The sequence below is a fragment of the Pseudonaja textilis genome, chromosome 1 (genome assembly GCF_049901715.1).
Source record: "Pseudonaja textilis isolate UNSWEBS1 chromosome 1, rPseTex1.2, whole genome shotgun sequence".
Lineage (NCBI taxonomy): Eukaryota > Metazoa > Chordata > Lepidosauria > Squamata > Elapidae > Pseudonaja > Pseudonaja textilis.
The window spans coordinates 329,299,118-329,312,335 of NC_141990.1; the positions used below are offsets into that span (position 1 = coordinate 329,299,118).

General features: G+C 44.7%; 1 protein-coding gene across 2 annotated transcripts in view; it reads right to left on the bottom strand.

Annotated features, from left to right (window-relative positions):
- Positions 1-508: 508 nt before the first annotated feature.
- Positions 509-13,218, bottom strand: part of TBXA2R (thromboxane A2 receptor) — a 46,060-nt gene continuing 33,350 nt past the window's right edge. For both annotated transcript variants that reach the window (XM_087922775.1, XM_026698398.2), the window contains 2 exons: positions 7,760-8,735; positions 509-2,383 (listed from right to left, as the gene is read on the bottom strand). In XM_087922775.1, the coding sequence (XP_087778901.1) occupies positions 2,114-2,383; positions 7,760-8,587 (1,098 nt within the window). In that variant the 5' untranslated portion in view covers positions 8,588-8,735 and the 3' untranslated portion in view covers positions 509-2,113. The remainder of the gene's footprint in view (positions 2,384-7,759; positions 8,736-13,218) is intronic.

Here is a 13,218-nt window from a genome sequence, read left to right on the forward strand (position 1 = left end):
TATTGCTCGTGTTTTTCTTTCTTCCAGCATTTAGTTGCCTTTTATCCTGGCTTGGCCAGCCAGCTGAGGCATTTTTATGTATGTATGTATGTATGTATGAAGACAGAAGCCTGAAGATGATGAATGAGACTTCATCGAAACGTTGCCTAGATACTTCGAATCTTACACGGGAGAAAACCCGAACAACCAAAGATCCACATACAAATACCCGTGAGAACCTCAAAAAATAGATAGATGATAGATAGATAGATAGATAGATAGATAGATAGATAGATAGATAGATAGATAGATAGATCAGCTGGCTGGCTTATATATAAATTTTAGCTGATGTTTAACAAATAAACACCAACCTTTTAATTTTTTTGCTAGCTGAACTCATTTGCTTCAATCTGGATATAGGGATTGCTTGGGGCAAACTAAACTTGAAATATCCACAGTAATTTTCCAGTGCTTTGAAATCCAGCTTGCTAGGATAATGAAAGGATCCAAAAGATGACTAACACAAGTATATGGTATACTGCCACAGGATTTATTACTGCAACAATCATTTATTTTGAATAAATCCATGCATTTTGAATTGCCCTGGTCATCCTGCAATTTAGTCTTCTCCTCTGAAGTCCCACTAGGGATCAATTTCCCCATCAACCAACTTCGTGCTTAAAAACTGGCTCCTTCTCTTCATCTGTGTCAGGTTGCCAAACTACAGGTAATCCTTGAATTACAACCATAATTGAGCCTGACAATTACTTCAAATGGTTGCTAAGCAACCAGCTGTAATTTAAGGCCTACTTGTATCTTCCTGCCTTTCTTCCATTCTGAGGCACTGTCGTTCCTACTCTCGGAAAGATTCCAATGTGAAGCTACATGCTACATTTGGGGCTATGGGTTGTACCATGGCAGGAGCCTGTGGAGCCGAAAGGCCACATCCAATGGAATAGCTGTCCATTTTGAAACGGATCGGGCCTGTCACAGCCATTTTCTCTGTTTCTCAGCTTGATGCCCTTTGGGGTGGGGAGGAAGGAGAATGTCAGGCATGATATCAACACCTAACTATCTCATGGGAACCAAGGTCATCCCAACAGGTGCTGGCCAGAGACTGGAAGAGGTTACCAAGGAGACTCCAGGACACCTCACTGGACAGTGTGACTTCGTGACAAGAAGGGAGGGGGCTGCCTATGCTTTAACTATACTGAAAGCATGAGAAATAACCAGAGCTGGTTTTGCATTTCAAAAGTGCCGATATGATGTACTCAATAAAGCAGTTCTTTGAGAAAGCCGAAAGTCTCAGAGTGGCTGGATTGGTTGGGTTCATTACTCAGAACTTTAGCAATAGCAATAGCACTTAGACTTATATACCCCTTCATAATGCTTTATAGCCTTCTCTAAGCAGTTTACAGAGTCAGCCTATTGCCCGCAACAATCTGGGTCCTCATTTTATCAACCTTGAAAGGATGGAAGGCTGAGTCAACCTTGAGCCCTGGTGAGATTCGAACTGCCGAATTGCAAGGCAGCCGGCAGTTGTAGCCTGCAATACTGCATTCTAACCACGGGCCTTATATTTATATTGTAGCTTAGAGAAAAGTCATAGTACACTGCCAGGACCTTTAGTACAATGCAAACTATCAAGCAGTATAGGTATAGTTCAGGTAATCCTCGACTTACAACAATTTGTTTAGTGACTGTTCAATGTTACAGTGGCACTGAAAAAAATGATTTACGATCATTTTTCACACTTATACAACCACTGCAGCATCCCCATGGGCACATGATAAAGGTTACTTGGCAACCGGCATGTATTTATGTCGGTTGTAGTGTCCCAGGACCATACGACTTCTTTTATGACTTTCTGACAGGCAAAGTCAGTGGGGAAGCCAGATTTCACTTAACTGTTGCTAATTGAACAAGTACGGTGATTCGCTTAACAACTGTGGCAAGAAGCATCATAAAATGGGGCAAAACAACTCACTGTCTTCCATAGCAATGGAAATTTTGGCCCTAATTGTTGTTTGTAAGTCGAGGACTACCGGTAAAGCATAGCCATCCAGAGCGCTCTTGCCCCTGTTAAAGAGGGAATCCTATGAGCTGGACTTCTTTGGCTCAATACAAGATCTTGCTACTGCAACACAGATTCCTGAGTAAATTTCTTCCGTAGGGAGGGGTTGAGCACTGGGTACAGAGAGACAATAGAAGGCCTGGGCCTGAAGCTGGGGTAGATGCGTCTCAGCACTGCTCGGCGGAAGAGGATGTAGACCCAGGGATCGAGAATCTGGTTCCAAGTGGCCACCCGGAGATAGATGAGCAGGAACTTCTCAGTTTCCCTGGGGATCTGATTAGAAGGAAAGTCAGAAGGGGGCTCTTGAAGAGATTTCTGGAGAATGAGTATCTGGAGAAGAGAAAGGTGGGATAACAAAAAGATCAAGTTATACAACTATACTTCAACACCAAGGTAACTTTGCCCAGCAAACATCTATTACAGGGGTGTCAAATTCATGGCGTTGTGGCGTCATGTGATGTATCGCACCTTCCCCCCCCCTCCGCTAAACCGGGAGTGGGCATGGCCAGCATGTGATGCATCCGACCCAAGGGCCGCAAGTTTGACACCCCTGATCTATTAGAATAGGATTTCCCAACCTTTAAGATGTGAGGATTTCAACTCCCAGAATTCTTCAGCCAGCATGAGGAATGTCTGGCTGGGGAATTCTGGGAGCTGAAATCCGCACATCTTAAAGTTGCCACGGTTGGGAAACTTGGTATTGGAAGATTGCCTAGGAGGAAAGAATACAAAATAAACTTGTTTAACCATGTGTAAAATAATAAGTGCTTTCATCAAAGATTAAAAAGCTTTGATGATTTGTTTATTTTGCTGAAAACAGTTTAAAATGACCTGGGTGATTTTTGTTTCCGTTAATTAAAAAAAGGTTGAATATGAAGACAGCAGAAATATGCATGAAAAATTTAAAGGGAGAGGGAGAAAATAAGCTTGTTTGTAACTGCTGCAAAGAAAATCAGGTGCTACTTCTTTTGTGTAATATCATTTTTCTTTTCTGCATTTTTCTGCATTTCTGTCTCTCTGTCTCTTTCTCTTTCTCTCTGTCTCTTTCTCTCTCTGTCCCTGTCTCTCTCTCTGTCTGTCCCTTCCTCTCTGTCTCTGTCTCTCTCACTGTCTCTACACACACACTATACCACTTTAGAATCAACCTTGCTGAGTGCAGGGACCCAAATCAAAATGCATATGTAATACAGGTAGTCCTCGGCTTACACTCATTCATTTAGCAACTCTTTGAAGTTACAACACACTGAAAAAAGTGATTTATAACTGGTAATCCTACATCTCAGCATCCCCACAGTCATGCAATTAACATTTTGGTCCTTGGCAATTGACCTATATTTACGAGGGTTGCAGTGCCCGAGGCTCGCACAGTCGCCATTGGCAACCTCCCCAGCTGACATCCAACAAGCAAAGTCAGTGGAGGAAGCTGGATTTGCTTAACGACCGCATGATTCATTGAACTGGAGTGATTTGCTTGATAACCATGGCAAAAAAGTTTAAAATCAGGCATGGCTCATTTGTTTAACAACGGAAATTCTGCTCCCAATTGTGGCCGTAAGTTGAGGACTACCTATAGTGTCACTGCACCAATGTTGCTATTTATATGCTGATTATATCAGCCATCATGACATACGCAGGAGGGTTATTTTTCATGCTGCTAAAACAGCTATCAACTCTTAAGTTGATGGAGTAAGGGAAGATACCCTTCCTTCTCAAAAGATGGAGCCAGCCAGTCTGCTGTATGGAAGGTCCAGGGCAGTGGTGGGATTCAAAAAATGTTTCTACCGGTTCTGTGGGCATGGCTTGGTGGGCATGGCATGGCATGGCTTGGTGGGCCTGGCAGGGGAAGGATACTGCAAAATCTCCATTTCTTCCTCACCTCACTAACCTGCTTTCCAGCTCCGTTCTCCTCTGCAGGGCAACGAAAGAAGACCCCGACGATCAGCTGGGACTCGGGAGGCAGAGAATAGATGGGGGCGGGGCCAGTCTGAGGTGGTATTTGCTGGTTCTCTGAACTACTCAAAATTTCCATTACTGGTTCTCCAGAACTGGTCAGAACCTGCTGAATACCACCTCTGGTCCCAGGGAAGAGTGAGTTTTGTTGCTCTAAATTGTTTCTTATTTGAAAATAATGTTTATTTAGAGAACTTATGTTAATCATTTTTATCTTCCTTCAAATAAAGATCGAATTCTTATTCCTTGCTTCCAGTCAAAACTGAAGGAAGTCTGACAGCGAATATATAATTGTGACATTTATACATTGTAATCGCCTGTTGTTATCTTGGCATTGTCATAGTTTCTGACACAAACAGCTGCTTCCAGCCTCTATTGAACATATCCAGTGAAGCAAAGATGGCAAACTCTCAGAGCTCTAATTCTACGATCAAACCGCTTTTACCATTAGGAAATTCCTCCTAACACCCAAGCTTGGAGGCATGCTGGCATTTAAAAAAAGAAATTGTTTAATAAGCATCTTAGAAGCAAATCAACTGATATATAAATCCATAAATTAAATTTAGGTCCATTTGCACTCTTGCAAAAACTTTGGCACAAAATGCAGGAAAATGTAAAACTGTCACCGAATTGGCAAAACGGAGCATCAGTGAATCCAGCTATTCACCAGTGAATTAGTTGAACCCGTCTTTTTCAAACTTGGCAATTTTAAGATATATAGACTTCAGTTCCCAGAATTTCCCAGCCAGCCAGAATTCTGGGACTTGAAGTCCACAGCTCTAAAACTGACTAAGTTTGAAAAACACAGGTTTAACTGAGCTTAACTTAACTTGCCTTAAGTACCACTGGGTGTCCTATAAAATTGGGTAGAGGAGAATTTGTTTTCCCTTTTTGCCCTTTTGCATTTGAGAAATGTGTTTGGTATTAAGAAAGAACACTTGGGGCCACCTACATGCCATTTCTCAGTCGCATATCCTGACAAAAGAGCCTCATTGCCCGGCTGTTGCTAAGCTAGAGTGGAGCCACTCTGTCTATCTTGGGAAAAGGGGGGGGGGGGGGGGGGGGGGGGGGGGGGGGGGGGGGGATTTTTTTGGGGGGGGGGGGGGGGGGGGGGGGGGGGGGGGGGGTGGGGGGGGGGGGGGGGGGGGGGGGGGGGGGGGGGGGGGGGGGGGTGGGGGGGGGGGGGGTGGGGGGGGGTTTTTGGGGGGGGGGGTGGGGGGGGGGGTTGGGTGTTTTGGGGGGGGGGGGGGGTTTGTGGGGGGGGGGGGGGGGGGGGGTGTGGAGGGGGGGGGGGGGGGGGGGTTGGGGTTATTTGGGGGGGGGGTTGGGGGGGGGGGGGGGGGGGGGGGGGGGGTTTTTTGTTTTTATTGTGTTATGGGGGGGGGGTGGGGGGGGGGGGTGGGGGGGGTTGGTTTTTGTTTGGTTTTGTTTGTTTTTATTTGGGTGGTTTGGTTATTGAAAAGAATATTAGGATTGGTTTGATAATTTTTATTATTTTTTTTTTTTTTTTGTTTTGGTGTGGGCAACCCATTCACCACTGAAATGTTTTACAAGCATAGGAACTGCAATCCTTGATTCAACCAAAGGTCCAATGATGGTTTCCTGTTCCAAATCTAGGAAGGCCAATACATTTGAGACTGTTGAAAGAAATATCCATCTGGTACAGTTCCAAGCCTGGGGTGAGACACTAGAAACATGGCTGATTTGAAATTTAATGACGAAGCAAAACCACCAAGCACATGGTTCTGGTGCAGCTGACCATGTGGAATTGAGAGTAGGGAGTATTTATACCTTCTCTTGGACTTTGCACTTGAAGTTCCTGTTCCTGTGTAAGAACATGTATTCTATTGGCTGTTGTCAGACTCACTCGGGGTCATGTACAAATCCTAGACGTTTGTCTGAGATAAGTTTGGTTGATAAGTTTCTGAGGGTGATGCAATGAAGGGGCGTTGGGCAATTCCTATTGTGGCTGAGGGCTCATCCTATGTTTGTTGGATCTTGGGTGAGGACATTTGCTTATGAATAGGGCTATCTATCTCTTTATCTTTTAAGTGCTGACATCTGTTGTCGGCTATTAAGAAGGTGGGGGCTGCTTTCCAAGAGCATGTTTCTCCATTTCTTATTCAGAGAAATATAATATTCTGCCTTTTTAATATTTCTCAAAATACTTCATTCTTCCAGGGTTGCGGTGGGTGCTAACTTTCTACAGGACTGACTGGTCCACATGCTACTTGTCCACATCCTTATTTATAAAATGCATACTTGAAAACCATTGTGCTCCAACTCTCTTTATTAACAGCAGATAACTCCCAAATTCCCACTCCCTGCTCTGGATAAATCACAGTCTGATTCTGTCTTCCATTTGGCCTTTTTTGGAGAAGATTTAATAAAACTTTGGCAAGTATTGCATTGACATTATGGATGTTTAGTCAGGGTCAGGTTTCCTTCCAATGCCTCTGGAAATAAATAAAGCTGTCTCTTATTCAACATCACTGAGAGATTTTGGACTACAAACCCATTAGTTTCCAGAACTCTGTGTGTGTGGATTAGGGGACAATGGGAGCGGTAATCAATCTGTTTACCAGATTGATAAATTGGCAAAAGGAAACAGGTGTTTCAGATTTTAAATGTTTGCAAAGTTTGATTTAAAAAAAATAATTTTGCAAAATAAACTATTTTTTTTTAAAGGTTATTTTAACTAGTCCTTCCCGACTAAGGAATTACAGTTGCTTTAATCAAAACAACTTGGAAGCTTGGACATTCTAAGACAAAGAGCCAGCCTCCAATGTAACTACTTTTTTTACAGTAAAGTTTCTGGCATTATTTTTTCTGCAAAAGATTTAATAACGTCTGTTTTATTTAGAAAATAAAAATGAGAGGGGACTGCGGGCAAGCATGCCCACCTGTCCATAGAAAGGCAGAAACTGAGAGATTGGGAGGGAAAGTGATGGAGAGCAACCTCACTAATTCTATCTTATGATAACTATTATTACATCAAAGGGTTATATACAACTTTCAGAAAATTCTTTAAAATACTGTAGGATACTTTTCCTGCCAACATCTTTTTGGTTGAAACAAACTACAGGTAGTCCTCAGCTTATGACCACAATTGTGACCAGAATTTCCATCGTTAAGCAAGGCAGTTGTTAAGGGAATTGCTCCCAATTTTACCTCCTTTTCTGCCACCATTGTTGGGTGAATCACTGCAATTAATTGAATCATGCAAGTGTTAAGCAATCTGGCTACTTTTATTTTGTGGTTAGAAGCCAGTTGAGAAGGTTGCAAAATGATAGTCACCATGACCGCAGGACACCACAATTATTGTAAATGCATGGTGGTTGCCAAGGGCCCAAATTTTTATCACATGACCCTGGGGATGTTGTGACAGTCATAACTGCAAAGACCAGTTATCATTCACTTATTTTTCGTACTGATGTAACTTTAAATGGTTGCTAAACAAATAACACTAGCACTTAGACTTATATACTGCTTCACAGTGTTTTACAGCCCTCTCTAAGCAGTTTAGAGAGTCAGCCTATTGCCCACAACAATCTGGGTCCTCATTTTATCGACCTCGGAAGGATGGAAGGCTAAGTCAACCTTGAGCCTGTAAAAATCGAACTGTGGAACTGCTGACAGTTGGCAGTTAGCAGAAGTAACCTGCAGGACTGCATTCTAACGACTGCGCCGCCATAGCTCAAATGGTTGTAAATTGAAGACTACCCATAAAAGAAAGGCTAACACTTGAGGACTCACCAACAAGGGAAGCCAACAGACACTTGCGATGACCATGATCATCAAAAGCTGGACCATCATCTCCACCTCGCTGTCCCTCCGGCGTTGCACGGACTCAGAGTCATGGTAGACTCGGCAAAGGGTGACAACGCTGACTGTATTGAAGAGGAAGGAAAGACCCACAGAGAGGAGGCCCAACAGGGCAAACAGGAAGCAGAAAACTACATTCCTGGCATCATGGACCAAAGTGAGAAAACACCAGGAGTTGGGGTACTGCAGGCTATAGTTCCCCAGGCCAAAGAAGGGTAAGAGGCCAAAAAAGAAACCCAGGGCCCACACCATACCCACCAAAGTCCAGGCCCTGCGTTTGGAAATACCAGCGGATCGGGAAAAGGGCCGGTTGATACCCACAAAACGCTCCCCAGCCATGGTGGCACCTAACAAGAGAGGGCACTGCCCGAAAAAGACCATGACGAAGCCCAAGAAGTTGCAGAGGTGGCATCCAGGATCTACCTCCATCCAGTCAAAGCGGAGGAAGTGGTAGGGAATCACGATGACAAAAGTGAGCAGGAGGCCCAGGAAGTCCGTCACCACCAAGCCACAGAGGAAGACTAAGAAGGAGGAACCAGATGGGCTCTGCATCTTCCTGGAGGAATTGACCAGAGCGCACAAGGCAAAGAGGTTGGAAAAGAGGCCGATCAGGCCAAATGTTGTGGCGAACCAAGGAGATGCAAGGTGTTCCTTGTACTCTTCACTGACATTCACTCCCCTGAAGCAGGATCCAAGATGTCTAGCAGCGCTGGAGTTCTCCAACTCCATTGTTGGGAAGTGGGAGATCACCTCTGTCATGTTTCCAATAGGGGACAACAGTGACTACATTCAGCAGAGTCCCAGGATGTTGTTGCACCTAGAGAGGTCTTCTCCAGAAGGTGTGACAGTGCCCCACCGAAGTTTTCTCCCTTCCATTTTCTGGATAGCAAGGAATCTGCTGTGTTCACTTGAGAGGAAGATAAGAAAAAAAAAGAGGAGGATCAGTCAGCATTTCATGCTTAAAAAACAAACAAGATTCCCCAATGCCAAACACCTAAACCCTGAGGTGCAAAAGACTGACATTTTTGATCTTAGTAAATGATGACGCAAAGCCTGTTTTCTGAAATATTTTGCACCTTTTATTCTAGTTATGCTATTTGCAGCAGAAGAGGCCGATTCCCCAACCTTTCCAGGCTGGCGGCCTGGCCCAGCATGAGGGGGCCATGGGAGTGGCAAGTGCATGCATGAGCACACAGCTCCATTTATGCGAGAGGCATGCATGCGCCCTCCCCTCACACAAATGGAGATTTGCGTGCGAGCAGAGGGTGCTTGCACTCAAAACTCACACAAATGGAGCTTCACACATGCGCACTTGCCCATGTCTCCCGCAGCCTGGTTTCGAACTGGCTGGGGCCCAATAGTGGGCTGCTGCCTGGGGTTTGGGGACCCCCTGATCTACAGGGAGTGGAAACAAAGAGCAAGCACTGGCGTTCTCTTACAAGCACTTTGTTTCCCGGGATGCAGGGGTGGGATTCTACCAGTTCGGACCAGTTCTATAGAACCGGTTGTTACGGTTCTGTGCAGTTCGGAGAACTGGCAAATCACAGCACTGGCTGGCCCCTCCCCTCCCCACCCACCCCACCCCATCCAGGAAGCTTCCCTGAGGCCCAGTCAGGGGTGGTGATCAGGGGGTTGTGGGAGGGAGAAGTGGCCTGAGATCAGAGCTGAACCTTCCTTAGGATTGAAGCTTCTATTTTTCAGTGCAGACTCAGGCAGCAGATTGCAGAAAGGTAGATCTGAGAGTGAAGCTGTGATTCTGCAAGCAGTTCAATCTGCCTGCCTGCTTTGCCTGATTTTGAGTAAAAGTTGCTCTTTTTTTAAAATAAAAAATTCAATCTTTACATATATATTTACAATATTTACATACAAGCCACGCCCAGCCAGTCACATGACCACCAAGTCACACCCACAAATTAGGCCATGCCCACAGAACCAGTTGTTAAGAAATTTGAATCCCACCCCTGCCGGGATGTAACTTTGAACGGTCACCAAATAAACTGTTGTAAATTGAGGACTACTTAGAGCTGGAAAGGCCCACAAGCAGAAAAATCACTTAAAGTATCCATGGACAGCTAGCTCTTCTTAAAAAAAGATGGCTGGTTAGGGAATTCTGGGAATTGAAGTCCACGCATCTTAATGTTGCCAAGGTTGAGTAACACAGCTTCGGAATGTCCCATCAATGAGCTTCTTTGGATGCTTCCATCGGTTTCTATTACTTCATGTCCTCTATGCTTCAATACTCTATACATGTAGAATTTCTAGAGCACAGATGTCAAACCTGCAGCGTCATGTTGCCGTCACATGATATTTCGTGATGTTTTTTCCCTTCGCGGAGTTGGGGGTCAGTGTGGCCTGCGTGTGGCGCATTTGGCCCGTGGGCCGCCAGTTTGACACCCCTGCTCTATAGCATCCCTCCCTTAGGAGCATTGGTAGAGACAGCTATAATGCTGCATTGCGTTGGGAGAAAAAAACAATATTTATGCAAGAGTGATGTCCAACTGCAGATGCCATCCTTGACTTCAACTGAGCTACATCTGGAAAACATTAGGAGGAAATTTAGCCAAGACAATAATCCTCCTTCTGTTCTTTGTTTAAAAATATTTGTAAAAGATAATTCTTTCCAGCTTCTCTCATCAATCATCCCACACAGATTGAGATGGGTGGTTTGCAGAGATGGTATTCAGCAGGTTCTGACCAGTTCTGGAGAACTGGTAGCGGAAATTTTGAGTAGTTTGGGGAACCGCCTCCCACTGGCCCCTCCCTCATCTCTTCTCTGTCTCCCAAGTCCCAGATGATTGGCTGGGTCTTCTTTTGTTGCCCTGCACAGGAGAAAGGATCTGGAAAGCAGGTTAGTGGGGTGGGGAGGGAATGGAGATTTCATAGTATCCTTCCCCTGCCATGCCCACCAAGCCACACTCAGCAAGCTATGCCACACCCACAGAACCGGTAGTAAAAAAATTTGAATCCCACCACTGGTGGTTTGGTTTATTTAAATTCTTCTCTATTCTATTATTTTTCTCTCTTACAATGCAAGAAGGCATGACTCCCTCAGGTCCTGCTATGCTGAGTCATCATGCCAGGGATGAAGGGATAAGCAAAGAACATTGAAAATGTCCACCAAGAATAATTGAGCTCAGAGTTATGGTCATAAACTGTTGCACTCATAAGTCGAGGCACCCATGTGACTGGAAGTAATTTTCCAGCCTTTTTAATGGTAGTCATTCAACAAACACCATTGTGAGGTATGAGGACTCAACAATTAAGAAGCTGAAAAGCCGACAGCAGGTTTGAGATCCATGCAGCGCATGATGGGGTGAGCGCAGGGGTGGGATTCAAAAATGTTAACAACCGGTTCTGTGGGCATGGCTTAGGTCGTGGGCATGGCTTGGTGGTCATGTGACTGGGTGGGCATGGCTTGGTGGTCATGTTATTGGCTGGGTGTGGCCAACTCAATATGACATCAAGGGACGCATCTCCTCGCCTGGCCTCTCATGACTGTGGGGATGCTGCAACAGTCGTAAGAGTGAAAAATGGACATAAGTCACTTTTTTCAGTGCCACTGTAACTTTAAATGGTCACTCCACACAAGCAAAGTACCAGCAAAGGAGGGGAAAAAAACTCCAGAGAGGTTCCTGAGACAGGAAGTCTAGTTCTGCCAAGAATGTAATAAGGATTAACGGAGAGGCAGTTTCTGTAAGCAACACCAGAATGTTTCCTTCTTGCCTTCCTTACAGGATTAGGCCAGTAATTTCTTCTAACAACCGGTTCTCTGAATTGCGTAGAAAGTTAACAACCAGTTCTAGTGAATAGGTGCGAACTGGTAGAATCCCACCCCTGGATGAGCGCCCGTCTTCACTTAGTTTCACCTAACAGTTCAAAAGTATACCAGTGGAAATACTTGTGTTTCCCTGAAAATAAGACCCAGTCTTATTTTTTTTTGGGCCCCCAAATAAGCACCAGGTCTTATCTTCGGGGGATGTCTTATCCATTTACCTTAGGACAACAGCAGCCAGACCCCCCATGCCCCTGACACCTGCTGCGCTACTGCCTGACTACTTCTGTAGTTGTTTGCGGCCACTCACAGCCGCTCATGCCCATGGCTGCCACTCACACATCGCACTCCTAAAAAACACCTTTGGGGGAATCATGACCTGGATGACTGAGAAACTCCATAGACTTTTAGCTATGCACTTTGGGATGAATCCCCTTTGAATGGTGTGAGAGTATGAACGGATTTCCAGAAAATTGCAGACTACAGGAGCCATATGCACTTCAGTTTGAGATGCAGACAACACAGACTCATCCCCAACAGCCTGTGCCTGTCTTCAACAGTGAAGGGACACAGGGCAGAAAACATCCTGCAGCCAAGAAGGCTCCACACCCATTTGCACTACTCAGGTGACCCTGAGGACACCTGAGTAGTGGACCTCCAAGTGGACTCAACGACTCTCTAAAAGAATGCAAATGACCAGCTGTCTGCAAGGAGTATAAATCCTTCAATTCCCCACCATCCCATCAGAGCTGAAGAAGGTTCGTGGATGAGAAGCAAAACGTCTTCAAAGAAAAAACAGAAAGTTCAGTTGCCTCCTGAAAAAGGACCTTTGGGACCACCATGACTAACTGTACTAAAGGGTTTTTTTTTTTTTTTTTGATGCAGCTAGCTCAAAGACTTTGGGATAATTAGTTCCTGAGCTTGCCATCCAGGAAGAAAAAAGACTAAAGACACAAAGGTAAAATTATAATAAGAACATGGAACATAAGAAACCAACACAACTTCTGCAGGAACTGGGTATGTCTAGTTTGAGGAAAAGAAGGACTAGAGGGGACATGATAGCAGTGTTCCGATATCTCAGGGGCTGCCCCAAAGAAGAGGGAGTCAAGCTATTATCCAAAGCACCTGAGGGCTGGACAAGAAGCAATGGGTGGAAACTAATCAAGGAGAGAAGCAACTTAGAACTAAGGAAACATTTCCTGACAGAACAATTAATCAGTGGAACAACTTGCCTCCAGAAGTTGTAAATGCTCCAACATTGGAAGTTTTAAAGAAGAGACTGGACAACCATTTATCTAAAGTGGCTTGAGCAGGGGGTTGGACTAGAAGACCTCCAAAGTCCCTCCCAACTTTGTATTCTGTTATTATTCTGAAAGATGGATCAACTATACAGAGACATCATCTTAGGCATTAGCAGGAAGTGTTTGAGTTATGACCCTAACTGAGCCTGGCAATTATTGATAGTTGTGCTGGTCATAAAGCAGACTGGACCTGATTTTATGACCCTTATATATATGACAGTCTTTAAGCAAATGCCATGATTGTATAAACAGTTTCTGGTTTCAGTCAAAACCATCATAATTCATGGTCATAAGACCGTGGGATGTTGCAAATGGCT